Below are 23,148 nucleotides of genomic sequence, written 5' to 3'. Positions count from 1 at the left end.
ATATATATTTTATTATTATTTTTTTGAACTTAAATTTAAAAGCATAATTTTATTTAAAGGTTAGAACTCTCGAATTCAATTGTCATTTAACCATCTCATACTCTCACATCAGCACCAGCCACATTACCACATTACCACAGCTCAATAAAACTCTTGAACCAAACCAGCATCAGCGAAGTAAATTCGGTATCAAATGCCCAAAAATACCTAAAATATTCGAAACCCATTTCCATGATTTTAAATTGGCATCGACCAAAATCACCATGTGATAATTATATACCTAAAATATTCGAAACCCATTTCCATGATTTTAAATTGGCATCGACCAAAATCACCATGCGATAATTAAATAAAACAGAAGACAAAACTTACTTATGTTCTTTTCCTCTTGGAACCTGGAGAATCCGGGGCTTCATCGGTGGTCTTGACGCTATGATCAGTCGCAGCAGACGGGGGCTTGTTGACTCTCACGGATTTCGGACGGTGCTTTGTCCCGGTCTTCCCGAGTTTGAAGGAGATGCCCACCATAATCTCTAAGGCTGCTTCTCAATTCCACTGCTCTGGTAAAATATGTAATTGATGAGACAAGTGTCGCTGCAGCCAAATAACATCGAAAGCAATCTAACAGCGTAGATAATTGCTCTTCTATAACAGATAGAGGGACAATAACCAGCTGCTTTTTGTTTCTCGGAAAAGCTCGCGTGATCTAAATGGCAGTGACCGCTCCATGGCACCGCCAGTCGCTGATCGTTTCTTCTCATTTTGCTAAAATCGAACGCTGCTTCAGTTAGTTTTCTGAAAAAGGAAAACTGTGTATAAGATATTTATATAATCCACAGGCGCCGTTCAAAGACACACTCCCAAACCAAGACCTAGAGAGAACTCGCCATGGGAGACGACCCAACTGTTCAGGGCCCACCTAAAACGCAAGGGGATGGACATGGCGACGGTGTTTTCGCAGGCTGCTCATTCACAGACCTGGGTCTTAATCCAACGCTTTCCGAGCAGTTAAAAGGTAGATGTAATGCTTTGTATTATTTTTTATAATTGTCAGGCTTCTTATACATTATTGAATAACTGAAAAACACAGAGATGATCATATCCGACGTTGAATAACGAGTGTAATGCAATGCTGGTATGAAACACACAAATAATATAGCTTGTTCATAGTATTGTTAATGTTCTCCAAACTGCCCGCACTGTGGTGCTTGCTTGCTGCAGAGATTCTGAACTTTCTAACTGGGTATGATATTTGGATCTCGAACTTGTTTCATAAAAAAATATATATTTTTTTGTTGATTTTTGTTTTATTATATGTATGATGTATCGAATGCCCTAATTTCATTGACAAAAATTGGGTTTTATTGAAGTTGACTTTCTGTTGTCTGGTGAATGTTGACATCATTCATCTCAAAGTATCTCTCTACCCTTCTCTATCCTTCATGTACGGTGGGTATAATGTACCCTTTGTTAGAAGGGTTGTATATTCCAACCCTTCATTTTGGAGGAAGGTTGTAGAACTCACAAAATAGTTGCAGGGCTGAAAGTATTAAGGTAGTTTCAAAGTCGAGAGGACATACGGGTGTTCGAGTGATCACATTAAAAGTTGCAATTGTGAGTTGCTTGTTAAAAGAGTATCGGAAGAGGTTCCCATATGGAGTTAACTCTCTCGAGGGATCACTAGAAAGTTGTGATTTGGAAGTTTCCCATTGGGATAAGGCTTGCAAGAGGTTCCCTTAGGGAATTGACCACCCTGAGGTAAAACCAATATAACTTTTTCACGAGCTATCAAATTCTTGTGCCATTTTATTAACTTAAAATTTATCCAAATATATATTTAGAGGAATGGGTTGTGGGTTGATATTTGTAACTAATCGACAAAAAAAATTGAAATTGAATATTAACGTCGATTGAAGATCATAGTAGGTGCAAAGGACCGGTGACTACAACCAACGATATAGCCAAACCCAAAAAGAGGAACACAAAAGACCCACCTTAAAATGAGATGAAATGAAATGAAAAATGTTTACAAGAGCAACAACAAACAAAATTACATAATCATAGGTGTACAATTAGGCTGTCCTCGTTAAAGAACCACCGGTGGGATGCTTAGATTTTCCATTGCGCTGTTGTTTGGAAGAGGTGGTTCCCCACCTAATTTTGGGGGATTTCATTCATCTCTTGGGAAGAGATCCTGTCTGGCCATGTCGTTGAAGTGTTGTGGGGTGGGAGAAGGTCCCATAGGCTTGCACTGATTTGGAGTTTGGAGCATAGTTTTAAAAATTGGAACCAGGTTTTGAACCTAACACTTATCTAATCGAGTTTGAATCGAAATCCGATCAAACAAGCTCGAATGAGATTCAATGAGCTGGATTTGAAAATACATAAAATAATTAATTTTTAATGAAAAAGTTTATTTTTTAAGATTTCAAACCATGATTCCAAACCATTAGAAATAGAGACAACATATGCAAAGTTTGTTCATCTATATACCATGTAAGGGTGGATATATCAAAATGGCATAAAGTGCAATACATATCAACAACAAAATGCATAATCAGACAAGGCACTAAGTGGTGAGTGTCAAAAAACAATGCCACAAGTTATTGGGCCACTGACCTTCTACAAATCGCTGATCAACATGATTACTTCTCAAACTCATCACTGATTCACCACTACTAGAAATGAGATCATCAACAAGAACTAAAGAAACATCATCTACCTCAAAGTTTTTAGACTTGGATTCCTCAAGCTTATAATACAATAGAAATTGAAAAAGCTTAACATGCCTAACCAATGAGTTTGGTTTGAGTGAAGGGTTCATCTCCTCAACCTTATAATATGGTAGAACAAGCTTAGCATGCCTAACCAATTATCTTTCTTTGAGTGAAGGTTACATTTTTGTTAAGGCCATGCTAGAGGAGTTTAACAATTAATACTACATGTTGACCACTACGTGTCAACTATCTTTCTTTGAGTGAAGGCTACATTTTTGTTAAGGCCATGCTAGAGGAGTTTAACAATTAATACTAACTGTTGACCACTACGTGTCAACAATCCATAGCAGTACACCCCCTTTTTCGCAAAAGGGATAGTACTTGATTGATGTGTCCGTGCCGTTCAACTTTCGTTATCAACTTGATTTTCAAGATGTTATGTAAACTTTTTTTGCATGTGTATAATGTAAATAATCTCAGCAGATCCATGTCATGTATGTAATGACCTTGGTAAACCTACTTTTCAAGTGCCGATCTTCATTCTAGGAGGCTTTTGTCTCACCGATCCATTCTCGGATGGTCGGCAGAGTTTTCCTCTAGTCTTACCCCAAAGTTGGAATGGATTTTGTCGCTAGGATCTTAGGCGAGTCTCAGTGTTTTAGATAGAGTCTATGTAAAAGTAATTTGAAAATAGTCCTAACTATTTGGTTAGGTTATTTTGTTACAAATTGCTTGGTCTGCTGGATTATATTTGTGTCGCAGAAATGGGTAGTCTATGAGGGTCTATTACAAATGGGTTTTCCCCCTTATGATGTAAAAAATATGAAAATCATAATGTAAAGTGTCTTAAGGGTTGGAAAAATAATTTATCCTCTCATAGGTTAATTAATTAAATTTTTTGGCAAAAAATTAATTAAAATCCTAAGTCATAAATTTAATTAATTTTAGGTCCTAGGCAAATTTAAATTCTCCAAAGGCAAAATTCGTCGGTCCTAAACAATTAAATTTTAAAAGGTCTTGGGACTAAGGTAAATTAATTATTTTGTTAAATTTTAAACCTTTGATCTCTGGGGGTTAAGTCAAAGTCAAAATTTTGGGGAAATTATTTTTGAGTTAATTAAAATGCATTTAATTGAGAAATTCGATTTTTGAGTTAATTAAATGCATTTAATTGAAAAATTAGAATTTCCCCAAATATTTAAATATTTCGACAGATGAGATTAAAAGAAATTTTAATCTTCATCAACGGTCGAGATTGCTTGGATGAGGATCACTCGAACTAGTAGTGGGAGGATTTATTTTTAAATAGGAAGTCGATTCATTCGACCTTTGAGTCTTGTGCTTAGTAAGAAGCTCTTGTGTAATCTTTTTTCTAATAAATAAAAACTTTGGGGTTAAGTTCTGCTGGTGTTACTCTTCATGGGAATATTGTAAGATGTGTTGTTTTCATACATAATTTTTTTTAAAGCCATTGATGATAGCTTCTAAAGAGTGATTTGAGTACAGGTATCTTGCTCAGTCGCTGCGGTTTGAATAATAATCTAAATTTTGAACGTAATAGCAGTTATCTCTATTTGTCTGAGTTTTATTATTATTTTCTCGCTCTATTTTTAATGGTTGGATCGCGTTTTGCATGGAAATCTTGATTTTAGATCCTCGGGTGTTAGGGGAAGTTTTTAGTTGGATCAGCCAACTTCCGATCCGTGTTCCCGAAAGAGCCTAGCTAAATTAGCTTCACGCTTATCATAAGATTTTATTGGTGATACACGAAGGGTTTTGAGTTAGCACCTTATTTAATTTATTTTTTATTTTTTATTGCAGCATAATGATAGATCTGGCTGATTAGAGCCCGCAACTATAAATTTTGTAATTATTTTTCTAACGTGGGTTTTTCTGGGTTTTAGTTTTTATCATTGTATATATTTTTTGGGTGTTTTCTTGTTGTCGTGCAACTATGGATCTGAGGAAGAAATTTGTGTAGAGTCCAGATCTAGGCCCTGGAGGGTAAGATCTGGATCTTTGGGGGTTTATCAACATAATTTTGCAGGGATATTATTCAATTTTTTTTTGCAGTCCAAGGGTTTGAAAATTTTAAATCTGGAAATATTTATAAGGGTTTCAAGGAAATCTGAAGCAAAAGGATTCAACATTTTAATCAGAATTTTTGGGAATTTTCTTAGGTTTTTGGCTATCATTCTTCTCTTGTCTGCTGCCGTATTGAGCCTCTTTTTTCTGTTGCTGCATTTTTCTCTTCTCTGGAAAATTTCAAGATTTTTTACTTCTTGCGTTTTTGTTTTCCTTCTCTTCATCCCTGCATCATCATCTCCTTGTTGCCTGAATTCTTCTTTCCCACTGCCATACGCTGCTGTAGCCTCCCTTTTCGCAGCTCCTTCAACATGCAAATAACTCTCTTCTGCCCTCCCTTCCAACGTCTATCCCTTTGCCTTTCTATGCTCTCAAGCTGCTCCCTCCCTCGCTGCCATCTCTCTCAGCCCGTCTCCGCTCATTCTCCGTGGATCCCAGTTTCCGACTTCCCTTTCCTTGCTGTTGCCTAAGTCCATATCTCCCTACACTGCCCTTTCTTCGCCTTCTGTTCATCCATCATCTCCATCTCCTTCGCTTGAGCCTCCTCATCCTCGCTCTCCAAATGCTGTCTACGCCACCGTCAAAGTCTGCCTGCACACAAGAATTCGATACACCAAACATTTAGACTTTTTCATTTTTTATTTCATTTGTAATATGCGTAGGGTTTGGTTAAGTTTCATTTTGATTTTTTTTTTTTAATAACTTCTAGATTCGTTTTTTTTTTTTGTAAGCTTGGTAGGACCCTCTCATTTTCGAGTTATTTACATGTCTGTTATTCACCCCATTTCCGGGGAGGGTAGCACAAAAATCGAACCCAAGATCTCCGGTTCGGTGAGACTTCATTTCCACGGCCATTGCCACTTGAGCTACCCCATGAGGACTTAAATTATACATTTTTTTTGGTAGGTAAGCATCCACAGGGGATTTGAACCAGTGACCTATCGAAGGAGTGCCTTAACAGTGCACCCATTCACCGTCAATCCAAAGCCCTGTGGGCATGTTTTTCATTATTTTAATTTTGTTTTAAAAAATTAAAAAAATTTAAAAACCTAAAATAAATTAAAAAACAAGTAAAAATCTAAAAAGTTTAAAAAATTTTCATTTTTGTGACTATGAGATTACTAAGGAATTAAATCATAAGAGGACTTACACTTTTGCATTTAAAAAATTAATTTTTTATGTGGCCTATGGCCCATTAAAAATTTTAATTTATTAAAGTCCTTTTGATTTTTATTTTTTTTGGTCACATTAAAAAATTTTAAATTTGCTTCATAAGCTTAACACATTAAGTTTGCCTAAGGGATAATTAAACTATTAATCTAAAGTTCCTTGGTGTCTTTTGTGTTAAGTGTAAGATTTTAAATTTTGTGGTAGTGATTTCTCTATTGTCAAGAGCGATTAATGTTTTAAAATCATTGGCTAATTAATTCTAGATCTGGGTTATTAATGAAAATCATTTTAAATCTGGAATCATTGCTTAGTATTTAAATTTCATAATTCTTCACAGGATTTAATTGCTAGAAACTCTTGCATGATAAAGCTTTGAGCATTCGCATTTAATCGTTCATGATCGTCAGTATTGATCACATTTGTAAATTGCTCTAGTTAACTTGTTTTTATTTAATCTATGGTTAATTGAATATAAAAGGCACTGGTCTATAACCATTTCTATCTTGTGGTTGTGTCTTGGTTGTATTAGTGTTTAATCTATTCATCTTAGCTAACAAGGACTCATTTACATTCGTCAAGTTGTCCATTTTTAAGTCTCCTAGAGCCCGTGTTCCATAGGCTATTCTCATTCATTCATTTTAGGGACTACCCCACTTGACTTCTTTAGGAGAGAGTCTAAACGGAGTGAGTAAGGATTAGAGTGACAACCCTTACTTTGAGCGTTGTCGTGGTGCCTAGACACTTTGTGCGACAACACTACCAACGTCAACAGAGTTCAAAAAACAATAGCATCAACATCAAGGTACATAAAGGGCCTCATTCTCTTGATCAAATGGCAATCCCATACCCTCACACATGACAAAATCAAATGGAAACATTGCAATCCCCCAAATCATGAAATCTTGAAAACTGTTAAGTTTGCTAGATTTTGTGCAAGATCTAAAATTCTAGTTTCTCCATGTGAAATTCATTAAGATTGGAACCACTCTCAAACATCCTGAAACAACACTTTTACTTTAAGAATTTAATATTACCATTGATTTCTAGCATTGCTATGGTTGAGTTAGGTTTGTTGTTTAAGTTTATGGTTTAGGAGGGGGAGGGTTTATTTTATGTCCAAGGGGGACTGTTTTGGGACGAAAACAACCCCTAATTTGCTCCCAAACCACCACAGGGGGTCTTGGACTCCCCCACACATATGAGATCTAACTGGGCCGATTAGGGTTGGAATTGGCTGGTTAGGGCCTGTTTGTACTGGTTTGGGTCTCGAACTTGTTTCACATACAATGCTCCACTGCACCATGGCCAAGCAATGATTATTTCTCCTCATTTTACTAAAATAGAATGCTGCTTCAATTAGTTTTCTGAAAAAGGGAAACTATGTGTAAGATATTTATATAATCGACAGATGCTTTCAAAGACTTACTCCAAAACTAAAACCTAGAGAGAATTCACCAAGGGAGACGAACCAACTATTTAGGGCCCACCTAAAACGCAAGGAGATGGACATGGCAACGGTGTTTTCGCAGGCTGCTCATTCACAAACCTGTGTCTTATTCCAATCCTCTTCGATTAGTTAAAACGTAGACCTAATGCTTTGTATTATTTTTTATAATTGACAGGCTTCTTATACATGAATGAATAACCGAAAAACATAGAGATGATCATATTTGAGCTTGAATAATGAGTGTAATGCAACGCTGGTATGAAGCACACAAATACATAGCTTTTTCATAGTATTGTTAATGTTCTCCAAACTGCGCGCATTGTAGTGTTTGCTTGCCATAAAGATTCTGAACTTTCTAACTGTGTATGATATGCTCAATTACGTTGAGATTTGAAAAGTCATGGTTTTCTAAACTTAGGGCATTGAACATTGCCCAATTATGACAACTAGAAAATGACCTTTCCATTTTCTTTTGATCGTTCTATTGAAACAACTTCAAATTTGGATCTCAAATTTGTTTCATCATCAAGTATAATTTCTGTTGATTATTTTTATGCATCGAATGCCCTAATTTCGTTAATAAAAGTTGCATTTTATTGAAGTTGACTTTTTGTTGTCCGGTGAATATTGACCTCATTCATCTCAAGTATCTTTGTACCCTTTTGTATCCTTCATGTAAGGTGGGTATAATGTACCCTTTGTTAGAAGGGTTGTATATTCCAACCCTTCATTTTGGAGGAAGTTTGTAGAACTCACAAAATAGTTGTAGGGATGAAAGCATTAAAATAGTTTCAAACTTGAAAGGACAAACGTGCCCCTTCGAGTGATCACATTAAAAGTTGCAATTGTGAGTTGATTGTTATAAGAGTATCGTAAGAGGTTCCCATATGGAGTTAAATCTCTCAAGGGATCATTAGAAAGTTGTGATTTGGAAGTTTCCCATTGGGATAAGGTTTGCAAGAGGTTCCCTTAGGGAATTGACCACCCTGAGGTAAAACCAATATAACTGTTTCATGAGCTATCAAATTCTTGTGCCATTTTATTAACTTAAAATTTATCCAAATACACATTTTGATATTTGCAACCAATTGACAAAAAAAATTGACATTGAATATTAACGTCCATTGAAGATCATAGTAGGTGTAAGGGACTGATGACTACAACCAACGATAATAGCCAACCCAAAAGGAGGGACACAAAAGGCCCACCCTAAAATGAGATGAAATGAAATGAAAAATGTGTACAAGAGCAACAACAGACAAAATAACATAATCATAGGTTTACAATTACGTTATCCTTGTTAAAGAACTGGTGGGATGCTTTTATTGTTCATTGCACTGTTGCCTGGAAGAGGTGGCTCCCAACCGAGTCTTAGGGGATCTCGTTCATCTCTTCGGAAGGGATCTGGCTTGGCCATGTCGTTGAAGTCTCGTGGGATGGTGGAAGGTCCCATAGGTTTGCACTAATTTGGAGTTTGGAGCATAGTTTTAATAATCGAAGCTAGGTTTTGAACGTAGCACCTATCTAATCGAGTTCGAATTGGAATCAGATCAAATCGGATCGAATGAGATTCAATGAACCAGATTTGAAAGAATACATAAAATAATTATTTTTTAATGAAAAGGTTTATTTTTAAGATTTCAAACCATGATTCCAAACCATTAGAGACAAAATATGCAAAGTTTGCTCATCTTAACACCATGCAAAGGTGATAATATAAAAATGGTACAGAGTGCAATACATATCAATAACAAAATACATAATCAACAAGGCTCTAAGTGGCTAGTGTCCAAAATCAATGTTACAAGTTATTGGGCCATTGGCCTACTACAAATCATTGATCAACATGATCACTCATCAAACTCATTGTTGATTTGGGGTAGCATCGGATGTGCTTTAGCCACGAAATTTGGTGAAGAGGTTGGGGCACATGAGATCTCCAATACCCAGAAAGGGTTTGGGCAGATTTTAAACAGTTAAGGAGATATTAAAATAATTAATATTTTTAATGGAGTCCCTAAGTCTAAACTTAGGGAAAATAAAATATTAATGTATATTAATATGAAACTGTGTTAGAATGGTCCAAAAGACATGGATTAAGCCAGATCTAATCTTAGCCGTTGATTAGGGACTTAATCTCGGCCGTTGATATGTCAACGAGAAAAATATAAGAGGAGGCTTGAGGGTCACTTGGAGAGTACACTAGAGTGATTAGTCATTCTATTATCTAGAGTGGGGTTTTCTACGAGAGATAGAATTAGTTTGAGTTGCAGCTGAGGGGCATTGAGTACAGGGAGGCAGAGATAGTGCCAGAAGAGCAGCAAGTAGCCAGAGAGAGTGACACAGCAGCAACCAGGGCTCACATAGGGCCATGCAGAGGCAACTGGGAGTTGCATAGAGACTTAGAGAGACCAATGTTGCTGACGCAGAGGGCGAGAAGGCTGACGTAGACCCATTCAGGGTGACGTAGGGCCAGCGCTGGGCAGAGAGGGGCTGACGCAGTCCAGAAAGGGCAGACGCTGTGGTTTTGGGGCATATTGGTGTTGAGGAGCTGCCGGAAGGATTATTCGGGGTTTCAGCTAGGATATTTGTCTCAAACTGAGAGGTATTACTGCCAAGGAAATTCTCTGTTGGGTAGGCCGGATTTGGCACCCAGATTGTACTCTGATATTGCTTAATAAGAAAACCCTCAGATAGTTGCACCGGTTTTCCCACATTGGGTTTTTCCGAGGACATTGGTCCAAAAATAACGGTGTCATTTGGTGTGATTGTTTCTGTTTCTTTCAGTTGTTGATCTGTAATATGTTGAGCATGCACTAGTGTTTATTTTCAGTATTTACATTGTAAATAACTTGTTAAGTAACAGAACAAGTAGGTAGGAATAAATCAGATAAAGTGCATGGAGGGTTTCTAACTGGTAGACTTAGAAACTTCAACACTCATCATTGATTCACCACTACTAGAAATGGGATCATCAACAAGAGCTACAAAAAGTCATCTACCTCAAGGTGTTTAGACTTGGATTCCTCAACCTTATAATATGGTAGAAATTGAAAAAGCTTAACATGCCTAACCAATGATTTTGGTTTGAGTAAAGTTTTCGTCTCCTCAAACTTATAATATGCTAGAAAAAACCTAGCACGCCTAACCAATTATTTTGCCTTTATTGAAGGGTACAAGGCCATGGTAGAGGAGTTCAACATTTAATACTACCAACATCAACGAAGTTCAAAAATCAATACCACCAACATCAAGGTACATAAAGGGCTTCATGCTCTTGATCAAATGCCAATCCCATACCCTCACACATGACAGAATCAAATGGAAACATTACAATCCCCCAAATCGTGAAATCCTTAAAATTGTTAAGTTTGCTGGATTTTGGGTGAGATCTAAAATTCTAGTTTCTCCATATGAAATCCACTAAGGTTGGAACCACTCTCAAACATCTTGAAACAATTTATGGTAATGTTAATAATTTAAGTAAATTGATGAAAATGAAAAAATAATTTTACTTTAAGAATTTAATATTACCATTAATTGCCAACATTGCTAGGGTTGAGTTAGGTTTTTTGTTTAGGAAGGGGGGGGGTTGGTTTTATGCCCAAGGGGGACTGTTTTGGGAGGAAAACAAACTCTAATTTTCTCCAAAACCACCATAGGGGGTCTTGGACTCCCCCACACATATGAGATCTAACCGGGCCGATTAGGGTTGGAATCGGCTGGCTAGGGCCAATTTGTACTGGTTAGGTGCCAAACCAATCAGTTTGTTACCTAACCTATACAAATTGGACCTCCAATTGGAATTTTCAACTGGTTTGTTACTTGGGCCTATTTGATTGGCTGGTTTGATTGGTTTCCAATCTAGACCGACCGATTTTTAAAACTATTGGAGCTACGTTGATATCGACTTGTCCCTTAGTGCCCCTTCCTAAGGGTAGCACTATCTGTTTATATATATATATATATATATTTATATTTTTATTCTAAATTTGAATATTTTATGTACTTTTTGGTCAACCGGTGTTGTGGTCAAGTTTTGTTTCCAGCTTTTGTCTGGTTCTGGTCTAATTCTGGTTTCTGGGGGACCAATTTGATGACTAGTCCAATTTTGACAACATTGACAATAACATGCAATCTTTTCTTCATTAACAAATTTGGCTGCATGAAAAGATTAAAGAGGGCTGAATGTCTGTCCTAAAATTCCCTCTCCAAATGCAAAACAATATACAAATGATCTGTAGACAGTCTTGGAAAGAAAGATATACCAACAAACTTAATGTGGCAGCCCCAAACATCAATGTGAATGATGATCTATAGAAGAAGAAGATGTCATAATAGAACTTCACCAAGATGCCTTTCTTCCATTTAACCTACAAAATAACAATGTAATTGGCCTCATAAGGGGCAGTTCTTCCTCTTGAACTTTTGATTTGCAAATGAGGAATGCTCCTCTTTTTATTGTTTAATGCTCCACTCTTTATAGTTTCTCTACCCAGCAACTTTCTAATAGAATATTATAGAGAGCACTCTAGAAAGTTATGGATCCATCTTTTCCTGCAATAAATAATCATAACATATGTTTTATGACTCATCTTCAAGTGGGAGCTCCCTCAATGTATCGACTTTGCCCTTAGGGTTTGTATATCTTGGCTTACTCTTACTTGCAACACTCTTTGAGAGGGATCTTTTAGTAACTTCCTATCCAAGAATAACAATAAAAACCCCAAAGAATGTGGAGGACTTTTCTCCAAAGTAACAAATTCCTTGATATATGTGCACTAAAATACTTAACAAGCTCAATTATTAAAGGGCATTCCACTCCATGCATGTTTGACCATCAAGTGTGCCTCAAAGGTGGAGCAGTTCTTTGAATGAGTGAAATATTCTATCAATAAAGGGTTTGAATGAGTCCCTGTTGCCACATGTCACTTCTCCATTCAAGATGCTCCCTTTTTAATTTCTTTCTTAATGGCCCCTTTCTCAGAATATGCCATGAACTTCTCTCAAGTTGGAGCATCTTAGGACTATATACTTACCTTAAAAAATTCCATGGATGCTTTCTTTTGTGGAGAGCTCCCATTATGTGTCTGATGATTGATCTTGCTAGTGAAGCATGTCAAGGGGATTGCATTGCCTTCAAATATGTAGATATCTCATTGGCCAATGTGTGATGACACCCGAAGAGCTTCAATGGTATGAAATGCCTCCAAATATGTCACTTTCGCCTCAAACACCAGGAAGACATGCCAAAGGCACCTTCCAATAGAGAAATATAGATAAAAATGTGTAGAAAAGTGCCCCACAAAATGAGGTGTTGCCACATGAGCAAAAGTGCTGCCAAATATGTGAACTCAACTGTGATGTATATCTCAAAAGATGTAGACAATGTCTGAAAGAAGATATAATTTGTTCACCTTTCCTAATGTTGTGTTGTTGAAAAGAATGCCTCTGAAAATGCAAACTGGACTCACATTTTTAGTCGGTAACACCACCCAACCATAGAACTTGAATTCTCGATCTCACTCTCGTGATGAGATCCTTCTTTATGGAGGCCAATCTATCACACTCAATGGATTGAAGAAAGTGGGAACTATGATATTGGATACAACAAAAAACATTCAAACATGTTGACATGCCTTAACAATCCGCTCATGCAATTCTTCCAAATAAACAAGGTATGGGGAATCCAATCAATCAATTTAAGATAATAGAGGTACTTCTCTTGAGTCTAACTAGAGTCTAGACCAATTCACATCCATAAGAGTCTAGGAAGGTCCCAAGAGATCGAAGAGAAAGTCTAGTCAATCAAGAGTATTTGAGCAATTGGAGGTCATTGCCAATTCTAGTTACAAGTACTAAGAGACAAAGTTACTTTTGAGACTGTGTGACTATGTTTGGTTTAGGTGGGGGAATCCTAGACAAAATACCAAACAACTAACATTATTTCTCAAGATGTTTGTACCCCAAGACCATATAGGGATTATCTTAGAAGCCAAACAGCAATGTGGCAATAACTACGATAAAGTATAGTGGATAGCCTGGGATCTTCCCAGGTTCTATCTAATAAGAATATCACTACAACTGGGGACATAGAGGAACATTGGCACCCAAGGCTTACTTGATAGAAAGATAATAACAATTGAGGTTTAGAGCAATTTGGGATCTTCTGCCCAAGCCTTACTAATTAAAAATAAATCACCGCTGAGGTGCAAAGTAGTTTGGGATCCACCGAAGGCTTGCTTGATAAAAATATAATAACAATTGAGGTGCGAAATAGTTTGGGATCTACCCCATGCCTGCTTGATAAAATTATAATAACAATTGAGGAGCAAGCAGTTTGGGATATGCCCAAGGTCTGCGTACTAAAAATATAATTACAGTTTAGGTGCAGAGTAGTTTGGGATCTACCGAAGGCATGATTGATTGAATTCTAATAATAGCCGAGGGCACAAAATTTGAGAAACAAAACAAAACAAACAAGCAACACATTCATGCAATAATTATCCGCATAATAATCAAATTGTAGACTGTGATATCTTCCTTTCATGCCACCCTAGTCTTAGGAGAATTCTCTTTGGTTCCAATCTGATGCATAGTGTTGGGGTATTAGCCATCAATAGTTCAAGACTTGGCTTGAATACAATAGTCCCTAAAGTCAACAGAAATGCTATGAATTCCAGGGTAAAGGTAAAACTAAAAAAAACCAACTTTTCAACCAAAGGCCACTACCGTTGCCCATAATACAATGCAAAACATTCAAAATGACAATTCGCATATATGAAACAAAATTTATATAAAGCCCAAATTCACTGTGTTTATGTGGATTGCTATCTTCCTAGACTTGCTGCTGTAGATGATTAGAACCAGAAATCCTTCCAGTATGGTTTTAACTCTTCCTCAAAGCAGAGGATTCTGCAACCAAAATTCTCCAATGCTTTTTTACAAGCATTGTGAAATGAAGCAATGAAATAACGACTGCAAAATTCTCATTGAAAGTTTGAGTGATTGCTTCTCATCTCATGATTTGAATCTAAGAATAATAATCAAAGCATGGGGGTGTGAGAGAGAAGATCTGACTAGAAAAATTTAGATGGAATGTGCATAAGAGTGTGTGAGAGAACCCAATTGGTGTACCATAGAGTACCTTTATCTAGGAGTGTACATTGGTTCCTAATAAGGTTTTTCAAATGGCCTACATGAAAGAGACAAGTAAAGATATGATTAGTCATCTGGTACTCGAGGTGGAGACCTACTTATCCTCTAGTACTGAGGTGCCTTTTCTCAAACTCATCAGAGAATCTTAAATGACCCACCTGAAAGAGACAAGTGAAGATATGATTAGTAGTCTGGTACTGCAGGTGGAAACCTGCCTGTCCTCTGGCATTGAGGTGCCTCCTCTCAAGCTCGTTGGAGATTCATAAATGATGTACTCTATCTTAGAGCTTGGAGAAGGTATTTTGAATCTATCATAATGGTGCCCTAATTATTTGGATATGATCTGCCCCCCTATTTGAAAATCAGGTGGATGATATGTTGCGAGCATGTTTGAGAGAAGCCAGAACAAACGACATGATTAAACAAAAGATCCATGTGGTAGTTGAGAGAGTGAATACTGTGGTTGAGGAACTCAGCTTGGAAGCCTTCCTCATTAGCTATGATGCTGGTGCTCATAATCGTGACTGCTATCCTTATGTCATCATACATCATCATAGGAGAAGAGATGACAAGGGGTTGGGGGGAGGTGATATAGATAAGGGCTTGTGCAGGGACTTAATCAAGTATGAAGGTATGATAGAACAATGATTGGGGATTTAAGTCTTGAGGTAGAGCCTTATGTTTAGGGAAAAGGATGAGCTAAAAGGTTATAGAAGAATGGTGCACCAAAATATAAGATCTAAACCCTCTCAAAACATTCATGGAAATCATTGACAACAAGACTCCAAGGGTGCAAATCATTCTCAATAACTAGCCTGTGATTGGCATGTTGTTCTTGGAGAGAAGGATCCCCACATGCCTCTACAATTCTGGCCTTGGTAGTCAACATGGGTGTACCTCTGCATCCGTGCCACATATCAATTCATAATTCCAAATCCCAAACAGAGTGGCACGTTAAAATGTCAAATGCCAACTAAGCTCAATATTGCTATTTTATTAGAAATTAAAATAAAGATAAACTGATAATTATATTGGTATGGCTGTTGAATGGGCATTACAGAGAAGTGCTGTCCGGTGTAGGAAGTGTGCTGTTCTGTTTGCATCTTTTGCAGCAAGAGAGAGTGTTGTTTGGTGGCAAAATAGCATGCTGTTCAGAGCTGCTTTGCTGCTTTGGACACTGCTGTGATTGCATCTTTGGGGGTTGGTGATTCAAGCAACTTGCGAATCAAGAATGAAAATGGTATTTGGTTTATGAATTAAGTTTATGTTTCTATTTTTTCATGACATGTATATTGTTCAAAATTCCTAGCATTAATTTTTTGGATTTTTTAACAAGAATTTTCCTTTTTTTTAAGCATAGTTTTGTTGCCCTCTGTTTGCCATCACCTAGAAATTTGGCTGTACTTTCTAGCAGTTCCTGACAGCCATCCCCCTGTGTCCCTGTCCCACGAACTTGTGCAACTTAGATTATTATGTATTTGAGATGTCATCACTTTAGGGGGTCATAAGTTAAGTTGCAAGTTGTGATGTTCTCATTAAGGAGTCTTCATTAGGAAGACCTAACTAGTTGGCTGAATGGTTGCTTGCCCAATTGTAGTGTATGTACTATGTAGGAGCTCAATGCGTAGAAGAGATCCCTATTCTCAACTTAATTTTCTTAAGAGTGGAGTCATCATTGTGTTTATGGTTCATATCTCTATGTCTATTGACCATGTCTGTATATGTAAATAGACTGTTGTGTTGAATGAGAGGATAATTCCATTTTTTCCATGAATACTATTGTTGATTTTGCACTCATATTTATTTAAATTATTTGCAGAGACTTGTTTTTCAGTTACTCTGTTTCCTTTGTCTTTAATTTAAACTAGCAACTTCGTGTGAATCCACATTTGATAAGAAGTGATGATGAATTTCCTTTTGATTTGATCTTTTCTTTGGCACATACCACGGAAGGTCTTTTAATTCAATGATAATTCGTCATAATAGCTACTAAAATATGCTCAAGGGAGTTTTTTTGCACAACGAAATGATTTAGGTGTATGAGAATCGATGTATTTGGGAAAACCCATTAGCTTCTTGTTGATTTTTATTGAAGTTGATTTCTATTCAAAAATTTGCTTCGCTAAAGTAGTTTGTCATTCTTTGGGTACAGAAAGATTGGGCTTCATAGCCCCAACTCTCATCCAGGAGCAGACAATTCCTCTCATCCTATCAGGACGCCATGTGTATCCTTTTGTTCCCTTTCTTTTCTATGTTGTTTCAAGTAGGAAGTTTAAATACTTTAAGATGGAATTAATGTATGTACTATGGATCATTTGGAGCAGAGTGTTTTCTTTGATGCCAAGAAGGCAGACTTGTGAATGCAGGAACTGGAACTGGCAAAACAATTGTATACCTTGCACCTATTGTTCACCACTTGCAAGCATATATTCCTCGTATTAATCGGTCTGATGGGACATTTGGTAAGAACCAAATCATCAACAATACGATTTATATATGGTTATAGGTCTTTGTTTACTAAATTATATCTCTTTGAAGTCCAGATTATCTATAAAAACCACGTTTATTACTACCGTATTCTATTCTACGACAGGAAAAATTAAATAATGGATGATGGGTATTGTAGTTCATGTTGTTTTTGTAAGAAAATTTTAACTTAAGATAGAGAATTTGTTACAGATTACTAGGTTCCAGTAGCAGGCAAAAAAGTCCTATTATATGCTGTGATGTTCAGGGGATTACCTCATTGCTTTGCTTAGACTTCTAACAATAACTCAACATATTCGATTCTCAAGGGTCCTTTATTCATGGTTTACCGTTTTCCAAAATTATGCATTACTATATCATTGTTCCATACTATTTCTCAAAAAGAAATTAGTGGAAAATCAACCAAGGTTTAAATGGTATTAAGATACCGAGCTAGAACAAATAAATTCAATTTATAAGAAGGCCCCATCTGCACTTTTTTCTATTGAGGAGAGATCAAGCAATTGAAATGGGGAAATAAATAACCAAAGTGGATTACCTACATACCATGGGCACGGTACTAGTATTGTAGTTTGTTCACTTTTGGATTGTTTGCAATTGGAGGAGAGCTATCTGAGTTGTTATACAACACTTCCACATTTGTTGTTCATATCCATTATTTTGTGCATCTTCATTCTATTTGAAGCAATTCTTTGTGGACGACACACTAACATTTTTCCAGAGTGGATGAGACACTGACTTTATTTGAAAGTTATGAAAATTTGATCAACTCGCGTGTATTTCTATTGGATATAGTTGTAACTTGTTTTGTTTGTGTGGCATCTTGCCATATTCTAGAGAAGGTCAGCTAATGGTTAAAAACGTCATGGGGACTTTCTATCGTCTTTTCTTCTCCTCAGTGATTGCAAAAGTTATCATATTACTTGGAAAATAGTTCTAAGGGAACACTATCATCTTCTAGGGGACTTCTAACACCACAAGGACTTTCTATGGTATGAACAACTTTGATACTTTAAGGTTTAATTACATGTTTGTATTATAATATCTTGAGGAATTATTATGTAGTTGATTTATATGTTTTTAACACGGCCCGACACTGCAAATTTGGATGAATTCAAGCAATTTTACTCTAGTTTGGCATGATATTGTATCCACCATGGGAAAACCTAAAAGTTTTCCTTTAATATTGTAGTCGTTTTATCTTAGAAGTCTAAAATAATATTGGCATTTGTTTCTGGGTTATTGGTATAATACCTGACATGTTTTGCATGTAGATATAACTGTATGATTGTTCTTCAATGTCGACGGTTCTGTACTTTTCAGATTGCCATTTTTTTTCTTATTGGTAATTGGGGCCGATCAAAGATCATGCCCCTTCTTGAAAAGCTGCCAAGGGTTTATTTAAGCCAGGGCCCTGCTTGTAACAAAACCATCAATCTTTTTAATCATTAATATATAATTTATCAATGGTTTTTATCAGTTGGGTTTTCCACCTAATATCTTGTGTCCCAAAAAAAGAATGCCCGTGCGCGCAGGTCTGACCTAGCAGCCATCGATGCCTCCTGCAGCTCCTCCGCTTGGTAGCCTCCTGTTGCTGAGCTCCTCTGAGCTCGGTCTTGCCCCCCTCTCTGATGCGTTCCCTCTCTCTGTGCAGCTTCCCGCTTTTTCTTTCCTCTTGGCAAGCCTCCTACTGTTGAATTCTTCCTCACCATGTCCCTCTCTGCGGGGGGAGACTCTTCCTCCCAGCAAGGGATAGATGATCACGAAGCAACCTTTGCTTCTGTAATAGTAGAAAATGGAGCTCCAAAAGCCAGGCTAACCATTAGTAAATTCGTGAAGAAGTTAGCAAACATACCAGAGATCTCATTACCTCCAACACTCCCCAGAAAAGCTGCTATCTCTTTAGCTGAGCGAGGTTTGGTGGGACGATTTTATGGCCCTCTCCCAAAGCAGTCCAAAAATGGGTAGAGAGAAACTAGAGTGCAAATATTCAAGGGAAAATAGCCATGAGGTTCTGTGGAAGGGGATATTTTACTTTCCTATTCGAAACTAAGGAAGACAGGAACCTAATATTTAGAAATGGACCCTATTTTATGGACTCAAGAGGCTTATATCTGAACAGATGGTCATCAGATTTTGATCCAGAGATGGACATCCCAAGCGCTGTTCCGGTTTGGGTCAGGGTGCCTCATCTTCCCCTTCACTGTTGGGGCGATGAGTCAGTGAAAGCAATAGGAAATGCAGTAGGCAAGTACATAGACAAATGTCAGCCAAAAGATAACATGCACGCTTGTGCTAGAATCTGTGTGGAAGTAGATCTGGGAAAACAGCTACCGAAGACTATAAAAATCAAGGTGGATCAATGGACTTACATCCAACAGCTGGACTACGAACAAATCCCATTCAAATGCAAGATATGCCATGAATATGGTCATTTTGCAAATAGATGCAGTAAACTAAAAGAAGTAGAGAATGCTGAGGATGCTGAAGCTCAAGAAGATACTTGTGAACAAGTAAAAAGAAAGAAACTTCATAATAAAAAGCTGTTTCGAATTCCTCTCAACCCCATGAAACCAATGCATCAGCCTCTATCCCCCCAATAAATACGGCCTCTCCAACAAACCCTTCCTCTAATCCATTTGAACTTCTGGGATAAGACCCGCCATCCCCTCGTTCTCCTTCCCAAGCTAATGCATTAGCTATTATCTCATCCCCCACCCATAGCCCAGCCTCCCCCCCATGCATAGTTGATCGGATACTTAAAAGAAACAAAATAAAAGAAAACAACCAAGCATGGGATCAGCGAAAAAAAGTAGGAAGGAAATCCAACAAAGAAATAAGGGACGAGGCAGTAGCAAAGGAAATGGCCATAGGCACCCAATAGCCAATGGACTCTTTTCTCGGCAAACAGAAGGGAAGTGGAGAGAAAAATCAGCAAAAGGAAAAGGGAGGGACTCATCATAAATCCAGTAAATAATGATTACGGTCTCTTGGAATAGCAGGGGTCTGGGATCCGCTTTTAAAATCAATGCAGTACGAGACATAATAAAATAGGAACAACCAGATATTCTTATGATCCAAGAGACCAAAGTTAGCAATCAAGAGGTTCAAAAACTGATCAAAACTCAAAAAATTTTCGAAGGAACAGCGATGGACTCCAATGGAGCTTCAGGTAGTATATGTACTATGTGGAACAAATGGAAATGGGAACTTGCTAAACAAAAACTCAATAATTATTGGGTAAGAACAGATTTAAAAAATAAAAGTACTACTAAAGAGTTTACCTTCATAAATATATACTCTCCAAACCACTGTAGAGATAAAGCTCAATGCTGGAAATCAGTAAAAACAGAAGCACAAGAAGGACAGAGGGGAAAATTAGTTATAGGAGGGGATCTAAATTTGATTAGAAATATAGACGAGAAGCTGGGAGGCAACTATTTCAGCGATCCCTCAAGAGCAACACTAGAAGAACTCATAGAAGAGCACAAACTCTTTGATATTCCTCCAAGTAATGGGAAATTCACCTGGAGTAATAAAAGATCAAGTGCACACAATATAAATGAAAGATTAGATCGAATCTCGATTCAAGAAAATATGGCAGCAACCTTCTCCACAATCAAAAGCAAAATAGTGCATGCTTCAGCCTCTGACCATAAGCCTATTGTGTTGATCTTGGATAGGTTGGAGAGTCAAGGTTTGATCCCTTTCAAATACAACAAAATCTGGGACAACAAGGAAGATTTTGGCAAGCTAATAAGGGAAAGCTGGGAAACCACTGTAATAGACTCTCCCCATTATGTATGGGAAACTAAGTTGAAAAATTTAAGATTACAACTAAAAGCATGGGCAAGAGAAAACACTCTCAAGGATAAAAATAAAAAAATAGAGCTGCAAGAGAAACTTGAAAAAATGAGCAAGGAAAAAGAAAATCAGCAAGATAGCGAGCAAGAGCATGCTCATGAAAAAGAAATTTTCTTGGACCTATACAAACAAAATAGGAAAGAGGAGGAGGAAATTAGGCAAAAGTCAATATGTTTATAGCCAAAAGCGGGGGACAAAAACACCGCTTTTTTCATAACTTATTAAAGATAAGAAGAGCAGGTAATCAAATCGACAAAATTCAAGTGGAAGGACAGGAAATAAGGGAAATGGAAGATATCAAAAAGGCAGCCCATAACTACTATAAAAACCTCCTATCAGTAGGGGACCAATAAGTGGATAGTGGAGACTTTCTTCAGCAAATTAGTAGCAAAATCACTGAACAACAAAACGGAGAGCTCGAGAAAGAGGTCACAGAGGTGGAAATAAAAGAGGCAATTTGGAGCATGCACCCGGAAAAAGCTCCAGGGCCAGATGGTTTTACAATTGCTTTCTACAAGAACCATTGGATAACAATAAAAAAAGATTTAGTAAGAATGATAAAAAATGTTTTTAAAAAAAATAAAGTGGGAGAAAATACCAAAGCATCTCACCTGGCTCTCATTCCTAAAGAACCGAATCCTATCTCCTTTGATAGATACAGGCCAATCTCTTTATGCAACTCTTCCTACAAAATCATCACGAAAATCTTGGCAAATAAATTGAAAAGAATTCTGCCTTGCATCATCTCAGAAAACCAAAGTGGCTTTGTTCCAAAAAGACAGATTACAGACAATGTAATTATAGTGCAGGAGGCAATACACAACAGTATTCAAAGAAAGGAAAAGGGCATGGTCATAAAGCTGGATATGGCCAATGCTTTTGACAGAGTAAATCATAATTTCTTTGTGGCTGTCCTTCAAAAGTTTGGCATCTTTTCTAAGTTCATAGATATTGTTATGGCATGCATCTCTACCCCTTGGATAACACCGTTGAACAATGGGAGGCCAAGTAGATATTTTCGAAGCATAAGAGGTCTGAGGCAAGGGTGCCCGCTTTCCCCTTTCCTCTACATTTTAATGGCGTAGAAAACCAAAGAGAAAAGAGGAAAATTACAGGTATTGGAATTGCTAGAGGAGTTAAAGAAATAAACCACTCGCTCTTTGCTGATGACACTCTTCTCATTGGGGGAGCCTCTAGTATAATAGCTAGGCGGTTTAAAAAAGTTCTAGACGATTTCCTTCATGTTTCAGGAGGCCTTCTAAACAATAAAAAATGCAGAATCTACACTTGGAATGTGCCAATTAACATAATGCAGAGGATCTCACAAATAATGGATATCACGGTTCAGCTAAAATTGAGCCATTTTACATATCTTGGATTACCATTGGCAAAAGAAGTGGTTAAGTTAGAGGTACGGAACAAACAAATAGAAAAAATGAGGGGGAAAATACAAAGTTGGGGAATGACGTGGCTAAATCTAGCAGATAGAACAATATTAATCAAAGCTCTCCTCTTAGCCTTGCCAATATATCAGTGTGCCATAATTATGGCACCGACAAGCGCACACAAACAAATGGAATTAATCACTAAAGGCTTCCTTTGGCAAGGAGGAAAACAAGAATCCAAAAGATTCAGTCTTGTTCAATGGGATCAAGTGACTCTTCCATTTGAAAAAGGAGGTATCTCTATCAAGATTCCAAGTTTGTCAAACAATGCACTTGGGATCAAGTTAGTTTGGAGAATGTTAAATGGGAAGGATCAATGGTGGGGCGAAACACTATCAAGGAAATACCTCAACTGTCAGCGGTCAAAGATGCTCACTGAAATAATCCCAGACCGCCCTTGTACTCAAGTTTGGAAACTTATCAAAAAAATTATTCCACAAGTTAGAGACCAAATCTCCAAGAATCCGGGGAATGGGAACTCTTCCTCTATTTGGGATGATAGAATAATGGGAGCAACCCCATTGAATCAATACCAAAACTTAAGAGAACCGAAAGAATGGATGGAGGAGAAAGGCACAACCTCATTATACTCCATTTCTGAATGGGAACAAAACAGATGGATAGATTGGAGAGTGTAGTCACTTCTAGATAGACTGAAAAATCAATGGTAAGATTTGAAGTTTTTACTTGCAGGAGCAACCCTTATAAATAAAGAGAGATAAGATAGTTATATATGGGACCCAAATGGAGGAAAATTTACAGTAAAATCAGGGTA

The 23,148-nt window shown here is 37.3% G+C and overlaps 1 protein-coding gene across 4 annotated transcripts in view; it reads left to right on the top strand.

The window, feature by feature from the left end:
- The first annotated feature begins 328 nt into the window (after window positions 1–328).
- Window positions 329–23,148, top strand: part of LOC149176109 (DEAD-box ATP-dependent RNA helicase 17-like) — a 258,551-nt gene continuing 235,731 nt past the window's right edge. For 2 of the 4 annotated variants that reach the window (XM_089419862.1, XM_089419860.1), the window contains exons 1-3: window positions 329–1,015; window positions 16,730–16,802; window positions 16,930–17,039. In XM_089419862.1, coding sequence (XP_089275988.1) covers window positions 889–1,015; window positions 16,730–16,802; window positions 16,930–17,039 — 310 coding nt within the window. In that variant the 5' untranslated portion in view covers window positions 329–888. Of the gene's footprint in view, window positions 1,016–16,729; window positions 16,803–16,925; window positions 17,040–23,148 lie in introns of all 4 variants that reach the window. The other 2 variants (XM_089419861.1, XM_089419863.1) reach the window with 2 other exon arrangements.

The sequence above is a fragment of the Pinus tabuliformis genome, chromosome 4_1 (assembly GCF_031772625.1).
Source record: "Pinus tabuliformis cultivar Carrire ecotype Pingquan chromosome 4_1, CPIR1, whole genome shotgun sequence".
Taxonomy (NCBI): Eukaryota; Viridiplantae; Streptophyta; class Pinopsida; order Pinales; family Pinaceae; genus Pinus; species Pinus tabuliformis.
Note: the sequence above shows the minus strand (reverse complement) of the source record. Positions and strands in the feature narration are given on the sequence as shown.